This window comes from Pagrus pagrus (assembly GCF_965226575.1).
Source record: "Pagrus pagrus genome assembly, chromosome: 10".
NCBI lineage: Eukaryota > Metazoa > Chordata > Actinopteri > Spariformes > Sparidae > Pagrus > Pagrus pagrus.
In genome coordinates, this window is record NC_140194.1 from 25,175,585 (window position 1) to 25,194,660 (window position 19,076).

The 19,076-nt window shown below is 41.2% G+C and overlaps 1 protein-coding gene across 1 annotated transcript; it reads right to left on the reverse strand.

Moving 5' to 3' along the window:
* Nucleotides 1-10,048: 10,048 nt before the first annotated feature.
* On the reverse strand, nucleotides 10,049-18,840 carry LOC311263239 (putative polypeptide N-acetylgalactosaminyltransferase 8; the record flags this gene model as incomplete). The annotated part of the gene is made up of 11 exons (XM_084363161.1): nucleotides 10,049-10,433; nucleotides 10,562-10,732; nucleotides 10,852-10,944; nucleotides 11,102-11,239; nucleotides 11,388-11,573; nucleotides 12,890-13,004; nucleotides 13,188-13,385; nucleotides 14,423-14,609; nucleotides 15,866-16,032; nucleotides 16,263-16,605; nucleotides 18,699-18,840. 11 exons carry the CDS (start codon nucleotides 18,838-18,840, stop codon nucleotides 10,314-10,316), a joined length of 1,860 nt encoding a protein of 619 aa, XP_084219287.1. The 3' UTR covers nucleotides 10,049-10,313.
* Nucleotides 18,841-19,076: the final 236 nt, after the last annotated feature.

The following is a 19,076-nucleotide window of genomic DNA, read 5'->3' on the forward strand; positions in this document are numbered from 1 at the left end:
GCTGCCCTAAACAACAGGCCTCGCAGAACATACCCGAGTGTGGATTGTAATGTTTTCTATTGTGTTTTTATTTGGTTGTTTTGTTTTTACTGTGTGTTGTTGTATGAACCGTTTTTAGTATTACTGTCTGTCTGACGGGTACGGTGCTGTGAAAAGGAATTTCCCCTTGGGATAATAGAGTCTAAGTTTAAGTCTTACAGCAGCTCACAAACCATAAGATAAAGACATCAATATCATGCAGAACACAATAAATATAAAAGATTATAGTTTCATATGAATATTATATTTCTCAACTCATAAATGTTGCACATCTGTTGAAATTTGATCTCATCTATTACTAATACACAGCAAACCCAAAAAAAATTACAACAACACATCAAGGAGCTTTGTCTAATAAGTTGGTGACACACATACTAATATTCTCTTTATCTGGCAGCATATGAAACCTTTGACAAACTAGTGGTGGAGTGAACTGAGGGGGACTTCAGGCAATCAGGAAAACCTACGCTCTAGTGTGTTTATTTCCTGTTCTAACAAAATGTAGTCAACAGGACTTGCCAATGTCAATTCACTGAAATCACATTTACTGGGGTTGCCTGCATGCAGTGCCAGATTAAATGGATAAACTGCACTACAAAAGACTGAAATGGCACATGATTGTTATCATGCTTATTACTTTAGTTAGGTACAGTTTATATTATAACTTAACTATTTATTTTAAGGTTTTTATAAGCATTTGGTTAGTCATGTATTTAAAGGAAAAGTACAGCTAACATTGTTTATGTTTAAATACATCTTTGGATCTGAGGTTCACTTAGATTTTAATATTTTTCAATTCTTTCACAATGTATGATAAACATGTAGGTAGTTGATGATCTTAGGCCTACTAGTGGCAAGGAGTACAAGGGAATGCGCCTAGAATGGCTGTGCCAAATCCCGCCCTGCTTGCATGTTAAGGTCAGTGACACAGGATTCAGACATTATAATGTCAGAATTATAATTATAATTAAAGATATAGATCACATCATTTATAATACAATATTCCTTATTGTTGTCATATTGCTGTCATGATCCTCATGGCAGCCCTCCCTTCTCCCTTCATGTGTGTGTTGTCATTCCCTGCCTGTTGTTCCTCCTGTGTCTCTCCCCCTGTCTGTTCTGTGGCTGTGTCCAAATTCAGAGGCTGCAGCCTTCAATGGCCTAGCCTTCGCGGTCCACGAGGGCCGGGTCCTTCGGACAGGTCTTTGAAGGCCTCGTCCACCGTTGTTAAATGGGACGGTCTAGCCTTCGGAGTATTTCCTGGTTGCCTCACCAGATGTTCCCGCCCCTTACCCTTACGTCACGATTGTGAATGAAGAGATGCATTAAAGTCTGTTTTGGTTCAAATCTATCAAACGTGTACATTTATTTGTGTGTGTATAAAAACAACAACATGTGTCAAATCTAAATTGAATCATCAACATTACAAAATAAACATTAACCCATTAGTGAATAACAACTATATTTACCATAGCATCACCAGCGTCACATATTTTAACTGAAAGTTGAAATTTGGAGGTTTTGAAGTTTAACATCTGGCGTTGGATGTTCAAATGAATAAAAACCGAGTATAAACCCATTACTTAAATTTAAATGTCATGTCTGCGCCACTTGTTGTCGCCATTTTCTCTTGCTTCCTCTTCTGTTTCAACTGAGCAGCGGTGCGCAAAGGATCTTGGGATATGGCAGGCCGCGAAGGATAGTTGCGGTGCGTCCTCCGAAAAGAGGGAAGGCTAGGCTGCATTTGTGGGCTGCGTTTGAAGGAGCCTCTGAATTTGGACAGCCTTCGCGCAGTGTTGTGACGTAATTGGCCTTCAAATGCGCACTTCGTGGGCTGCAGCCCCTGAATTTGGACACAGCCTGTGTGTGTGCTTGTGGGCGTGGTCTCCCTCCACAGGCAGCGCCAGGTGCAGCCACTCCAGCAATCAGCCCTGCTATAAATACTCTGGATTCACTCCTGCTTGTCGCCAGATCGTTTCATCAGTACCCCTGGTTGTGTGCTTCCTGACTCCACCGTGTTTTTTGCCCTTTGTCCTGTGATTAGCCAGTGTAGCTAATTCTGCTGTGTTTTTCCATCTTGCCTTAGACTGTTGAGCTTGCTTCGGTTCCACCGTTTGCTCCTGCCTACCTGCCTGCCTGTGGACCTGCCTGCCTGCAGCCTGCTCACCTGTTCCCTCCTCAGTGTGAGACGCCACGTTGAGACTTTCACTCACCTTCACTGGAGATTTCACGAACCACTATTGGATCCTGGGACTACCCTCACCACTCCTCCCCCTTGCACTTGTGTTTCACGTGAGATCATTAAAAGACTTGTTATTTTCTGCTGAAACCTGTAGTCTGAGTCGTGCTTTTGGGTCCAGATTTGGTACAAACCATAACAATTGCATTTGTAATATATATTCAAGCAACAGAATATGCTTCAAAGGTTTGAACACATTTTTTTTTTTTTCTTTTTAAAATTTAGTTGTCGTAGTTGCATGAATATTTCTCTCTTTCTCTCACTCTATCATTGACACACCTGATCCTCTCCAGGTGAAAGGTGTGATAGTCATCAGTCAACTAAAATATGAAAATATCCATGAGCTATTTTACATTACATGACATGTCCAGAATACGATGGCACAGCGGGGTCAGTAAAAGAGTGCAACAGAGACTATGTTTTTAAATGATATTAACACAGTACATTTGCTGAATCTGAAGAGATAGACAATCCTTTTCTATATTTAGATCTTTATGAAAAAATATGAACTTGAAAATGTTGACATGAATTAATTACATTAACATGAATAATATTTTTTTATTCAGTTTTCTGTCCTTGTTTTCATAATGCTTTTTAAAAATTGGTGATATTGAGCTTGACATGCATAAAGTGAGTTGATTTACACTTTTTAAAGCCTAATACAAGTGTCTCTACTAACAAAGTGCCCTGTCTAAGATGATCAGTCAAGATGTTTTTTGTTTTGGTACAAACAACACTAATAGGTGTGGCATTACTCTTCTGGGTATGATATCTACATTCTGGTGTGGTTAGAAAACATATCAGTCTAACCAAGAAATTGCATCTTTCCATTTTCCCATCTGCCTTTGTAGTGATGAATGAATTAAACTTCATGAACACAAAAAACAGCAACTTTTACATCCTCTACAGGAGAAGGATGAATGGTTGCCTCAACTCACAGATATTGCCGATGCTGGTCTCCAGATCAGAAGAGCTCCTGCTCAGACGTGGTGTGTCTGGCTCTTTGTGGGCAACCGCTTTGCACTCATATCTACTCATTAGAGAGACGCTTACAAAGATGACGAGCCCAATCCCCACCAATATGAGGACTGGCCGCTTTAAAGACACCACTCTCATGCTGATAACACCGAGTCCCAGCAAGAGAATAAACCCTCTCAGGACACCCGCACCCACTGAGTTCATCCTACTCGACCGACTGGTTCAACCAGACAGCGGGCACAAGAAAGATGTTTAAGTTTATGCTCCTGCTCAGTGCACTTACATTACTTCTCCATGTCCTGTTCATTATTTTCTTATTAAACCAGCTCCCTTATGGACACCACCCAGTTCATTGTTTGCCAGGTATATCCATCATCTTTCTGGTGCACATGGCTTGTCTTTTGATAAAGCATTCACACAGCAGACTGGTGTTAAAGACTAAAGACTGGTGGTTATTTTTCCTCAAAAAATATTTTGCTTCTGAATGAATAGGTGCTTGAAAAAGAGTTACCCGAAGGACCTGCTAAGTGTTGGAGTGGTGTTGATCTACCTGGACGAGGCCCTGTCTGTTATCAAAAGAGCCCTGCGCAGCATCATCGACCGCACCCCCTAAAAACCTGCTTGGCCATATTTTGGTGAAAATATTGTGACGGTTTTTAACACAATGATCATATGGATGGATGGCAGATGAGTGGTGACATTTTAGAAGTTTCTATTTTGATACTTTTATCCTGCTGCATAACAACTTGTTACCATTGAATTGTCTGCAGATTCTCATGAATATGAGTATAGTATACTATCGGATAATGTTTTAAAATTTAAAAAGCTTTCCGGGAGAAAAGAGACCGTTGTCTAACAGAGTAAAACATGGGCAAGGACAGGATAGCTGTAATGCAAAATGCACTTGCTAGAAAAGTGTGACACTCCTTGGCAAATGCTTTGCATAAGTAAGTGACTTTGCGTTACATTGTTGTGTAATGACGTGATAAGCACGGTTAGCCTGTTGAGGTGTGACCCAACAAGCTGAACGTTTCCCAACAGCTAGTGTGTAATTACACATTGTATCCATACAGATGAATATGTTGACATTAAAGATGCCAGCCTTCATCAGCTTTTTATCAATGTATTGTATTACTAATCGAGACCGTATAGTAAAAATAACCTCCAGAAATCATTGTGTCAACCTTAAGAGGAAGGTTCCAGGATATCAACACGTTCTTCTTGTAATCATCCAACCAGATCTCTGCAACCCTCAAGGCATTTCTCCTCACGGCAGGGGTGAGATCAAGTGCATACGGTTTGTGTGCCCTCTCAATGTGAGCTATTCTGGAGCAAGGCACAACCTCTACACTTCCTCCACACAGCCACACCTGGGCAGTTAAGACACAGATGGTCATTAGTGATTAAGCAAATCTTCAACTTTTGATGATTTAAACTCTGCTCCATGTTATTTTTTTTTTAAAATGACTTAACCGTGTTGGCTACTACTCACACGCCCACACACTGCTGCAAAGATTCCCATAACAGAGGGACTCCTGTCCAAAACAAACATAACAGTAGCACAAGTAATGCTGTAACATTCGTACTGCCTTTTCACATGTTGATGTTTAGCTAAGAAGTCTTACAGAGAAAATGCAGTAACCAGCGACATGCAGACTGATTTTTGTGGCCTGACAAATAAGCACTTTTACGATCGATCATTTAGTTCGAGATAAGAATTGTTCACTAAGGTGCAGTTAAGTTTATATGACTTGCACGTTTCCACCTTTCTTAAAACCAAAAATGTTTTACTGTTTGAAAAGCAATTCAGTGACATAAACAACAGCCACAAAAGTAGAAATTATTTTATTGCTTGTTTCCCCTTAAATAAAAATAAGAAAAAAGCACACAGGGTATATTGTATTTACTGTGACAGTTCATATTAAAGCATCATTATGCAAGAGCTGGTATTTTTTGCCATTAACACCCCTATAGTTTGGGATTGCAATTAATTACACCCCTGTTGTAAATACAGACAGCTGAGAGGATGCACCTTCCCAGTGTTTTATTTTGTGGTGCCAAACCCCGTCCATATGTTTCAGCTGCTGAATACCCAAAGGTATAAACTTAGCACACACAAAGATCTTTAGGACAGAGTTAACTAATCTCAATTTCACAAATCTGTTCTGGCCATGTCAGCCAACACGCTTACATTTAGGTGTAGTGTCCTTCATCAGAGCTCTGTTATCAGTGCTCAATTTGCAAATCAGAATTAAGGCTGAAAGATGTCCAAACACCTACAAAAATCAGCAGACCAAGAAACCAAGCTCAGTGACATGTTCTGTCTGTCTGTCTGTCTGTCTGATCGATCGCCTCTGATCCATTTCAGTAAGGTACTAGAGACAGTGTCGCAGACTTGCACCTACGCACACATCTTAAATTAACCATAGTCATTTCATCATTTAACAGCACAACCGCCTAACTTACTTGTGGAGTTCACAGTGACCATATGCCAGAACATATAGACACTAGAAAAGCATGAACCACATGCCAGCTTAACTCACACGTTTAATTACGTTTCATGGCATCGCTGCGTGACATGACCGCTCCCTCTATCTTTTTTTAAAATCAGATTTACAATGCCTGCAAAATAGGCAAACAAGCAATTTTTGACAAACTTCAGTGGGAAAGAAAAGAAGGACAGGATAGATTTATTTGAAAGCGACAAAGGAGGTGCCGGATTCTATCTGGGAGGTCCTGGCAGGATCCGGCACAAATGAAGCCCTGTCTGTTACATTAGCATGTTGGCTGACATGGACAGAATAAAGTAGTGAAATTGAAGTTCGTCAACTGTGTCCTCAAGATGTGTGTGTGTGCTACCTTTTTCTTTTGGATATCTGAAGAGGTGGCTGAGCCTAGTTGTGTTGCCCGCTCGCAGGGGACCGTTCTAGTGCACATTCCAGCATTGTTCCCTGCCAGCATTCCCCTCTCCGGGCCTGAAAGCCTCCACCGATGGCCTAAAGCTTCTGTGCTAGCGGTGTACAGTGAACACCATCAATCCCCTGGTGATCCGAGCCTCCAGTCCATATAAGACAGAGTTAGCTAGCTGCACAGCTAACTGTGCTAGCTAATGGCGACTACTAATTACCAGCAATTTTATATTAATTAATATTAATATTAATGCATAAGTCATAATAAACTAGTATAATGTATAATAGTTACATTTGTTTTTCTGCACTGAGTAGCCTACTTTTACATCTAGTAGGCTACTTTAAGTACATTTTTACTCATTATACCTTACATTCAGGGTCCGAAATTAACACCCGCCAAGCGCCAGTGGCGGGTAAAATTTCTGTTTGGCGAGTAAATCGAGGAGGTTGTCCGCCACTCTGGCGGGTAAATGTTTGTACCATAATAGTACGTAAAACTAAGAGTCTACTGCGTTTTGGGACACACACACACGCAAACTGTGTGAAAGTCTCAGATGCGGCGAGGGATGAAATTTCCCTCCGCCTCTGATGCGCCTCCGGAGGTGGTATCAGAGGCGCATTATTGGCGAACCGAACCAGTATGAACGGACAAGCCGGCGGCGCAGAGCGAGGGTGTGTCGATCTGATGGTGTTCACTGTCTGATAACTAAACAGGTCCATCACTCAGCAAAATATAGAGAATTGTCCCACAAAGCAACGTTACAGGACCAAACAACCGTAACGTAGCTAGTCTTTGGCAACTTAGGCCTATATGAGGAAAAAATACCGCAGTTATTAATGGAGTGTCTGTCCTACTCTTCGTCACATTTCTGCCCGAAAAACAGCGTCTGTCCCCGGCAAAAACCTTTAAGTCACCAACTGTTTGTCGCGGTGACGGTCAGCCCTCCCGATCGAGACTTCAGTGAACTTTCCCCCATAAACAGCCTCCCTCCCCGCGAGTGAGAGAGTCAGACAGCATCCTGTTCATTGATGGTGATTATGTAGTTATGTAATTTAGAGCGAAAAACGTAGCCTAACTTTGTCACTTTCCAGGATGTTTGGTGGGTCAGGATCTCAATCACTACACATTATAACAGCATCCATAGGATTATAAACAGTCAGTGTGTACATGTTTAGATTAACAGCTGGACACGGGGAAACACGCTGAAAAAACCCCCCACACGTCATCACCATGACGTCATCACCATGACGCGTACCGTCACGCATCCTTTGGAATGGATGTGAATTACACTCTGGTTCACGTTTTACTCCGGAGCTGCTCAGCTCTGTGTGGACAACCAGCGGCGGAGAATTAGTGAACCGCCGCTGCAGCGATAACTCTGACTCTGTGTGAAAAGGCCTCGGCTCTGGTGATGAGCTGTTCTGTGCCAAGGAAAAAACCTGAGACATAGAACAATTGATAGATAGATTTTCTTGCTTTAACTCCTGTTGATAGCAAATACATTCATCAATATATTAAAAAGAATTACGCTTCAACTTTGCTGTGGCCTCTTCTTTAAGTTTATATTCAACATAATACTTTATCTCAATGAAATGTATGGAAATTAATGTTTATGTAACACAAAAAGGCAATTTATTATTTTGGCCAGTAAAAATTATGCTTGGCCGGTGGATTTTTTCATCTACCAGTCCACTTGGCTGGTGAGTCAAAAAGTTAATTTCGGACCCTGCTTACATTATATACTTATCTCAATCAACATGTTCAACACAGGACTTTTACCAGTACAGTGTTGTGTTACTGCTTATACTGTGGTTAGCATTCCTCTGCTACACCTAGCATAGCTTACCCCCATCGTCTTGACTTCGTCTGTCACTCTCTGTGTGGCGACGCCTCTGCAGACTTGCTCTCGCCTTGTGGTACAAACAGTGATCACAAGCATGACTTGCTCTATAACACCATGCTAGACAAGAAGAATTCAAACATCAACCAGTTTCACAGGTTTATTTCCAAACTGTTATAACAAACATTTTTTGATAAAATATAACATAGGCCTTTGTTTCAGCACAATAAAAGTAAACTTTGTTGACCCTGAGTTGACCCGTTCTGCAAAGAAAAAGACATGAGCACAAGAGACTAAGGTGAATGGTTCTTATATTGTATCGTTCAACAAGCTTTTAGAAAACACCAAGATCCTTTATACACTGATAATAATAAAATATGACACAGCACACACACTTAAAAACTTCACAGTCCCTCAAAAGGTATTTCTACACAAGCAGAAAAATGTGTTGACCATTGATACACTGAACAACCACCCATTAATAACAACAATAAATAAACAATAAAAAAGTATAGATTCTCAAACTTAAGATCCAAGACAAAAGACAATAAATGACCTTTTTTATAGATACATCAGTGCAATTTTGTAAGTACAACTGTGTATGTTTTTTGTATATGTCCAAAGATTGCACAGGACTGTCCGATCAGTCATTAGATGTCTCGCTGTAATTTATATAACAAAACTTAAGACAAAGAACATAGTTATTTTCAAATGCAAATGGATAGTGCTATTAAACAAATGAGTAAACGTGCCTTTGAACGAGCTGACTCTTCCAAAGCCTGGATAATACTGTTTAAACAGTAATATTTAAAAAGTGTAATCCTATGTGAACAACAAACAATATAAAAAAACACGTTTTTGATAATTAGATTAAATAGTACAGTAGCTTTAAACCGTCAGGACCCCGTCACCCACTGAAGAGTCGTTGTAGAAGGCCATATTCCTGCTGAATGTCAGAAATGCACACTGATCTTATCTTCCTAAATCTATCAACTCTCTCATTGTTTTCTCAATTTACTGTTTTTATACCTTCATTGGCCTTCACTTCATTTAGGCCTTTGTTTCCTTCACCTTATGATTTGGTGAAGTGAACCTTCAAGCAGTCTGTCTCTGCTTGAAGGTTACTTCTTTAACAGATGATAGGGCATACTAATGTACAAGTAGATTACAAAAACAAATGTATATTTTCAAACCTGAAATTCACCTAACAGCAACAAAGTATTGCATAGTATAACTTCCAAAAGTAGCAACATTTGCATAGTTGGGCAATTGTTACAGAACTATTTCATTTGCTCCAAAACAGTCATAGCAATACATCTTACTGACAGAATTTATTGCTTTAACTTTATTTAAAGGGGCAATATGTAAGAAAATGCTTAAAAAACAATGATCAACAGAATGTGAAGAATCAGCTGTTATGCTAACCAGCTAGTCCCTGCCTGTCCTGGTCCGAAGCTCCTGTGGTAGCAGTGAAAACACTGGTCTTAGCGCGTTAGTCCAAACCGTCAGCTGCAAGGCTAACTGAGCTAACTAGCTAATGGCAGCTACAGCTAACAGCAGTGAGCTGTTACTCTGGTGATATGCTGCCCTCTATTTGTCTTGGGTATGAATTAGGGTTAGCCTTAGAGTTAGGGTTAACCTATGCTATGGTATGCCCCAGGTTTTAACATGAAGAAAATCAAGGCTAAACTTGCATTAGCTTTTATGAATGGATTGACTATAATTGGTGATAAACATCTGAAATATAACAGATTAGAGCCTGGATTAATTTAATGATGTAAGAAAAGCAGACTCCTGGTTTTAGTGTTGTCTTTATAAAATCCAGTTATCTGATTGTTATTCCCAAATTGTTAGATGATCAAACCGCTTCAAGAGTTGCCCTTTTATATATTCAATCTAACAAGCACAGTAGGTAAAACAATCATATTTAATCAGTCGATTAAATGTATAGATTTGGATCTTGAAACAATTTTCTCATTTTTAAATAGAAAACCTTAGAATTTTTGAGTCACCTGGTCCAAAAAGTAATTATGCAGCTGATCCAAAAAGGCAGATTAATAAATAGTACGAATAAGAAATACTTAATGCTTAATGTCCATCCATAACATGTTGTATCCAAAATGATGATTTTAGGGAAAATCAATACATTTCACATACATTAACATCAATCACTCACTTTTTCCATCCTAAATAGAGCAGACTTAAATAATTATAGGAGTCACAGCCTTTCACACATTCAGGTGTTACTATCTACTGACCTATGAGCAGAGAAGTGCACTTCTTGTTGGCTCCCCACACAAAAACACTTTAAAAAGCTTTGATTACGTTTTGGATTTCCCATCTTTGGCCAGAGCATTCCTGTACTATAAGTTTTTTGTCTTTTATCTCCAGGCATCTTTTTGTCTGTTTGTTCTTCAGTTCTTTGCCCTGGGGAAAGAGAAAAGTTGTCAAGAGTGCTGGTTCATTCTGTCATCATACAATATTCAGACAGGTGATGTTTTCAGCTATACGAGTCACCCTAAACTCATCCACCCTCTAACTTCAGTGTGTCGTACCTGATTGAAGTCCCAGTAAATCCCCATTCCTTTCTGCATAGCCTCTTTGCAGGTGAAAAGACCAGGCTCGGTTTCTTTATTGCCGATGTCAGTTACGCAGCGGTTGTCATTGTGTTTGTGGGACTTGATGCCGCCGATGTAGAGCTCACCAGTCACAAGGTAATAAGCGTACTAAAATATAAAAGAAAGTGTTCAGCAAGCAGTTTTCGCCACAACAGGGAAAACTTTATTTTGTTTAACTTTCCAGAGACTATAATCATTAAACTTGGCAACCACATTTAGTTACTTACCTGAGGTCCATAGATGTGGCAATGATAGGCGATGGGTGTGTGACCTGGCACTGGGCCTTGGTCTAGACACATGTCAGCATCAAGATTCTTCATCTGCAAAGTTGGAAGTTAATTATTTTGTCAAATCCATTGAAACTTGCTCAACCACTGTGGCAGGTGGGAGTCAATAATTACAACACACAGTTGAGTGTGGCAATATGTAGCACACACCCTGCAGTACCACACTTACAAAGTACTAGAGAAAACTTACTCTTCCATAGCCAAGTAGGTTGTCCCAGGGATCTAACTTGGGATACACATTTTCCAGGTACCATTTGAAAGGTTTACAGTTCAACCTCTCTCTGAGTTTTTTCCTCTCGGAGACATCCCCAATGTCAATTCCATGATTCTGCAGAGGCAAAGAACATGGCGTGAATGTTTGTGATATTGTAACTGAGGAAATCTAAAGAACTTCAGGAGCTAAGACAGTGTTAAAATGCACTCATAACTAAATAACTATAAATTATTCTTGTTCTTCTTGACTACATTTTAAGTACCTCAAGTGGCAAGTTCCAGGCTAAGTTGACATTGTGTTTGTATTCATCCATCCAGACTTCTGCTACCCTCAGGGCATTTCTCTTCATGGCAGCGTCCAGGTCAGGTACGTACGGCTTATGAAATCTTGCGATGTGGGCAATCTTGGAGCACGGAACTACTTCAACACTGCCTCCACATGTCCACACCTATTTGAGCAAAAAAATAAATAAACAACCCAAACTTTATACTTCACAAACAGTCTTAAAAAATTTACAGTAGCTAAGAGCTTCTTCTGTGTTGACTATCTGGGGGCAGTCCTGCCCAATCATATACACATTTACAGGACACTTTTATATTTTCAGGTTAAAAATGTTATTGTGAGTTACTACTAGAATAGGTTTACATGAAATAGTGCTCAAAAAACACATCGGTCTTCTCATACTGTCCAGTGCAGCAGCACTTTATTCCCCCTCCTGTCTCTTTAAAGCACCCCCCCCCCCCACCCCAATACCCAGTCTGCTCTGATTGGTCAGCTCAGCCATGGCTGACCCAGCACAGCCAACAACAGAGCAGCTGCGCTAAATAAATCCTTACATGCTAAGCTAGCTGCTTAGAATAAATTATGCACGTGTAACTCTGTGACGTAGTGTGATGTCATAAAGTCACGGAATTAAAGGTGGGATTACTGTCAAGTCGTTTCAGGAGCAGTGTTTTCTGTGGGAGAGAGGAGCTTCTGTTGGTGTGGACTTCGACCTTTTTAACTTTCAAGATCATACACAAGAATGTTTGTAAAACACTGAAGGAAAGGAACATAACAAAAAAGTATAAAAATAGGTGTCCTTTAACAGTGTTCAGAGGGTCCCATCTCCTCCCTAGAAGAATCCTGCTGCTGCCTCATAAATTACTTATGTTTAATAAACCTTCATAATTCTAAAAATATCAAATTCGCCATGGTACCAACAAACACTTAAGGAATTTGTTGCTCCTAGACAACTTTGGATTCATGTACACTTTGAGCAAACTGTAACATGTTGAATACTAAACTTTGGAGGTGCTGGTAGGTGGATTTTGTTACCTTTGGACAGAGTCAGGCTAGCTGTTTACATCTGTTTACAGTCTTAATGCCAAGTACTGCCTGCTAGCTGTAGCTTCATATTTACCAAACAGACATTAAACTGTCGTCAATCTCATCCATCTTTCGTCAAGGAAGTAAATGAGCCTGCAGTATTCCAAAAGTGTCAGACTCATTTCTTTAAGCGATTTTATTACACCTTGGTTTCATTTGTGTAGTAAATGACTTTTAAACAGCTCTAGCAGCTAATGGTAGTTAATAATACTATGAGACAACTTAGCAAGATATGACAGCAGCAGTCCTTTTATCCTCCGTCTCAGTGATTTAGAGGTAAACAGTTCCAAAATGTGACAGGATTGCACTGAAACCAGGATCTGTACTCTTCATTCTTTGGCCTGTCATACTGTTATCAGCTTTAGGATTTGATGTTGGATGGTGAAGTCAACTCACACGAATTCCCAGCTCAACATTTTCTCCACCGTAAACTTTCATTCCTTCATCGAGGAGTCCAATTTCTCCAAGAAACTTCCTTTCAGCGACGAGGATTCCCATGACGGAGGGACTCCTGAGGTGAAGGAAGAGAACTGGTATTTATGTCTCATTGAAAACCCACTGTACAACAGCGTTGCCATACAAGTGAACTGTTAAATTATTAGAAATACCTCATCCAAGATACAATTAATAAAACCAGGTCGTTATATTTATTTGACGCATGTAGATTACAACAAGACTGATTGATTTCACTTACTTTCCAGGCAATGAGCCGTCGTTGAGTTTGTAATACTCTGGCGAAAAATCCTGATACAGGCACCATAAATTCCAATCAAAGCCTTGTGCTTTTGCAAGGTATGGAATAACCTTGAGTTCCTCATAGCTGACTACATCAAACACAGGAGAAACCACCGTCGTTCGGTCAGCTTTGATCTGTGTCAGCAAAGGTTCCGCCCTGCATCAGGGGAAGAGAGGAGAGGCTGTTCACACCACCACTGCAATAAACTTTTTTTTTTGTTATGTGTCATTCACAAAGTGTCATTAACTCAAGCCCAACAAGCAACAACAGATGGGCATACTGACCTGAATGTAACATTCCTTAGTAATACTGAGACAATGTAGTGTCCAACTTTACACTTGTAAAGGTTACTGCAACTAAACAATGTTAGTCGGCCTGCAAGCTGTAGCCACCCATTAGCGTGGGAGAGGAGGGCTCTCTGCATCAGCTGTGTGCTCGGCCAGCAAGTGGTCTTTGAGACTGGACGTACTCCGGTGGTACCTCAGTTCACATCGACAGTAAATGCAAATAACTCTGGCATGGCTTTGAAGCTGACACTTTTCTTTATCCATTTCTGCTCAAGGAGGATTGTTTCTGCTGTCATCCACAACGTTACTGCTGCATCGCTTCCTGATTTCCAAAGTACGGAGTGGGTCATAACATGCGTCCATTAATCGCTAAGATATATAATATATATATATTTAGACTCTGTAATAGTAATTTGTTCAAAATAGTGCTGACTCAGTATTCAAGAATGTTTATATAGAGTACAAGAAAAATCAATTGTTCATTATGTTCTTAAATTGTTACATTTTTTCACTTCAAAAAGTAACAAAAATAATCAATAAGAGTACCATTAAAGTACCTGATAAGAGATGTATAGCACCATTAAAATCTCAGGCATGTGGGAGCTGACCAGTCGGAGGAGACTGGGTATTTAGAGGGGGGCTTTAAAGAGACAGGAGCTAAAACAGAGTGGCAGTGACCCAAAATAAAATCATGAACCTGAAAGAGGACACAATGTCTCCGTTAAGTGAATTTCTACACAAAATTGAAAATTAAAAAAAAATAACTTTAGGAAGACACTGCTTCCTGAATGACATGATGTGAAAGACTACTTATAGCAGCTTTAATTTCAAACACTAAACACAAACCTGTGAGAATGTTGTACAAATACCAGTGTATAAAATGATTTATTTTTGCCACATTCTTACCACATCTCATGGACTTCGATGTGTGCGTCAAGGATGGCCACCACGTCCGCAGTAGCAGCCCTCCATCCAGACACCCTGGCGGTAGCGAGGCCTTTCTGCTCATCGTGCCTCACTCTTGTGATGCGCAGATCTGGGTTCTGCTGCTCAAGCATCTTCACGTAAATGTCAAGGTCCCCCTTCAGGTCCTCTGAATTGAAAAGAGAATGTGGGCATATATTTTCATATAAGGGGAGAAAAGGCTCGACAGAAAGGCAGAAATAGTTTCTACACTGGTTACCCAGAATGCCAAGCACACACTAAGCATGTTAAGGGACAGTTCTGATCATATACATTCCTCACAGTCCAGTATGTTGTCAATGTGTCAGATTTGAAATCAGAGTTAGTGATAACGAACTGATTACTATCACGACTGGGTGACGACAATTGTATGGACTCAAAAGTAAGACTTGATACAGTTCAGATAAAGGAAAAAAGTCTTTTTCTTAGCAAGGTTCGGTACACAGGAGGTCAGTCAGCAAAGGCAAACAAATCCGGCAGGGGTTAGGCAGACACGGGGTCGAGGAAAAACAGGCAGGAGTCAAAAACCAAAAAACACTCAATCACTGGGAACAAGGCTGGAACGCTTAGTACAGAGACAAAAGACGAACTGGCAACGGACAGGGGAAACACAGGGACTATATATACACACACACCAGAGGGAACAGGTAATAGGGAACAGGTGAAAGTAATCAGAGTGGGGGAAGACAATTACGGTGAAGGGAAAACCCACAAGGGCAGGGAGAGGGGATCTGAAACGAGAGGAACCTTTCATTCACCCATGCCTCCAAGTTAGGATGAACAAAACTCAACTTTTTGTTGATATATGCTTATTACCTTTCTTGCTGAGAGTTTAATCAGAAGAAAGATACCACTCTAATGTCATGTCATATTGGCAGCACCTACTTAGCATGCTTAGCTTAGCATGAAGACCAGAAACAAGGAGAAACAGCCATCCTGGCACCTCTATGGCACACTGAAAGACACTTTATATCTTGGCAAGCAGGCAACAACCGCAGATTTCAGTTGTATTGTCTGTCAGAGAAATAGGCCAGCACACAAACTCCTGTAAACCAATAATGAAATAGTTATTATGCTTCTGTTTCTGTACAGACTAAACAAACAAGATATAAAATGCTAATTAGTAAGATTTAGAGGTGCTTGTAAGTAGATTCTGTTTTTGGACGTAGCCAGGCTGCCTGCTTCCTTTTTGACCATCTTTAAGCTAAATTAAGCTAATCTGCTGCTGGCTATAGCTTCATCTTAACCATACAAATATTAGAATGCCATCAATCCTCTCAACAAACCAACTAGCCCCAGCCCGTCACACAGTTTATTGACTTGTCCTGCCTATTAGCATGTTTGATCATCTTGGTGCACAATCTGATCCTTTGGTAACCAACCAACCATTAGAGCTATTGTCATCCACCATTATAATCTCCTTCAACAGGTTTTTAGGGGTGCGGTCGATGATGCTGCGCAGGGCTCTTTTGATGACAGACAGGGCCTCGTCCAGGTAGATCAGCACCACTCCAATACTTGGCAGGTCCTTCGGGTAACTTTTTTCCAAACACCTATTCATTCAGAAACAAAATCATTTTTCAACCAGTCTCTTGTCTTTAACACAGTCTGCTGTGTGAATTCTTTATCGAAAGACAAACCATGTGAACCAGAAAGATGATGGATATACTTGGCAAACAATGAATGGGGCGGTGTCCATAAGGGATAGTTTCCTTAATCTTTCTCTTTGTATGAAGTAAAACAACAAGTCTGACATCACATCCAAAGACCATGAAAATCGTACCTTGGATCTCTGGTATCCGGAAGAGCTCGATCGAGAGGAAGGCGATCACTCAGAAAAACATTGTATCCATACTTCTGAAACAAACCCTCTGCCTCTCTTTGTTCTTCCTCAGACAAATTCTCCCCCCAGTTAATAAAAAGGGGAGAGTAGGGGAACACTTTCTTGAACTTTTTCTCTTTGGGCGCCTCCTTTTGGTCTTGGATCTCTGCTTCAGGTTTTTCTTTCTGCTCTGGTTCCTTTTTGGCTGGTGACTCTTCTGCAGCTTTTCTGTGTTCCTCTCTTTCCACTTCCAGCATTTTCTGCATGGTATCTTGCTTTTTCTCAAAAGTTTTGAGTACATTGTCTGGACAAATGTGAGAGATCAAGAATGACAGGGAGAGAGCAAAATGAGCCAGAGGCAAGATAACTTTTTGCACGAAAACTAGACTAGATGAAAAAAATAATAGTCAAGAAATTGTTTTCTAAATTTAAACAGAACCTTTTTTCCTTGAGATGAAACATTCTCTTGATTGATACTGCAGCCCAGATTCAAAAAGAGTTGGGATGCTGTGGTTCTTCTCACTTTGCATATTTCAGGCTTTAAATTCACAATGAGTGTATACTCACATAGACAATAAGATTTAATGGTTTGAACCAGGTTCAAATGGTTATCCAGAATGCCAAGCACACACTAAGCATGTTAAAGGACAGTTCTGATCATATACATGCCTCACAATCCAGTATGTTGTCAATGTGTCAGATTTGAAATCGGAGTTAATGATAATGAACTGATTACTATCACGACTGGGTGACGACAATTGTATGGACTCAAAAGTAAGACTTGATACAGTTCAGATAAAGTAAAAAGTATTTTACTTAATAAAGTTCGGTACACAGGAGGTCAGTCAGCGAAGGCAAACAAATCAGGCAGGGGTTAGGCAGAGACGGGGTCGAGGAAAAACAGGCAGGAGTGAAAAACCAAAAAACACTCAAAAACTGGGAACAAGGCTGGAACGCTTAGTACAGAGACAAAAGACGAACTGGCAACGGACAGGGGAAACACAGGAGCCGTTACTCAATATACGTTCTTCTCTGTACTTCTGTTCTTGTGGACTTGGGAAACGTCATCAGCGCCGGACCAAGTACTGTTCCAATTCAAAGTTCGCATCTGGCCAAGTACGGTCGAATACCCCGGATGTGTTCTTGCCCTGCCCATTTCATCGAGGATGCATCGGTGGAGACTTGTGTGGACTTCGGGAAGTTTCGTATCCCGGAATGCATTTTGTGATAGCAATGGCAGAGGAGTGGAACTGACCGTCCTCCCATTCTCCGGTCCTCCCGTCCCCCGGGAGTTCGTTCTTCCAACTGAACTCCGCAAGGCCAGACTCCCAGAGTTCACAAGTTCGAACTTGGCCTACTGGGTATTGAGAAATGGCTAGGGACTATATATACACACACCAGAGGGAACAGGTGAAAGTAATCAGGGCAAGGGAAGACAATTACGGTGAAGGGAAAACCCACAAGGGCAGGGAGAGGGGATCTGAAACGAGAGGAACCTTTCATTCACCCATGTCCCCAAGTTAGGATGAACAAGGCTCAACTTTTTGTTGATATATGCATATTACCTTTCTTACTGAGAGTTAAATCAGAAGAAAGATACCACTCTCATGTCATGTCATATTGGCAGCACCTACTTAGCATGCTTAGCTTAGCATGAAGACCAGAAACATGGAGAAACAGCCATCCTGGCACCTCTAAGGCATACTGAACATTGAATATCTTGTTTTTGTGCTTTTTTCAATTGGATGTAGATTGAAAATGATTTGCAAATGATTGAGGTGTCCTAGCAAGATGCCTGAACCCTCTAAACTGGCTCCTTTCGACATGAAGGAGCAGTAGCTATACTCTGAGAACCCGGTGGTTGACCGAACTCTTCACCCTATCTCTAAGGCTGAGCCCAGCCACCCTACGGAGGAAACTAATTTCGGCCGCTTGCATCGCTCTTTCAGTCACTACCCACAGCTCGTAGCCATAGCCGAGGGTTGGAACATAGATAGACTGGTAAATCGAGAGCTTCGCCTTCTAGCTGAGCTCCTTCTTCACCACAATGGTCCTGAGCAGCACCCGTAGTACTGCGGATGCCTCACCCAACCTCTTGTCCATCTCCCGCCTTATTTTCCCATCACCAATGAACTTCTCATGGAGAGGAGCTCTCCCCCCAATCGGAGGGGTAATCCACCATTTTCCAGCAGAGAACCATGGCCTCAGACTTAGAGGTGTAAACTTTCCCAGGGAGGCTGAGCAGTGTTATATCCTGGTAATTGGAGCACACTCTCCAGTCCCCTTTCTTAAAGATGGGAACCACCAACCCAGTAGGCAACTCAAAAGGTACTGTTCGAGACCTCCATGCAACACTGAAGAGGAATGTCAACCAAGACAGCCCAACAACGTCCAGACCCTTCAGCATCTCAGGGCAAATCTGATCCACCCCTGGCGCCTTGTCACTGGGGAGCTTCTTGGCTACCCCAGCAGCCTCTGCCAGTGATATGGACGAGTATTCCCCCGATCCTCTAGACTCCACCTCTACTTCAGAGGACATGTTAGTTGGATTCAGGAGCTCCACAAAATCCCATAAAGGCCTCCTTCTTCAGCTTGACGGCTTCCCTCACAGCCAGTGTCCACCAATGGGTTCTTGGGTTACCGCCACGACAGGCACCAATGACCTTCTGACCACAGCTCCTAGCAGCTTCCTCTACAACGGAGGCTTTGAACACGGTCCACTTGGATTCCAAGTCCCCAACCTCCCCCAGAATGCACGAAAAGTTCTTCCGGAGA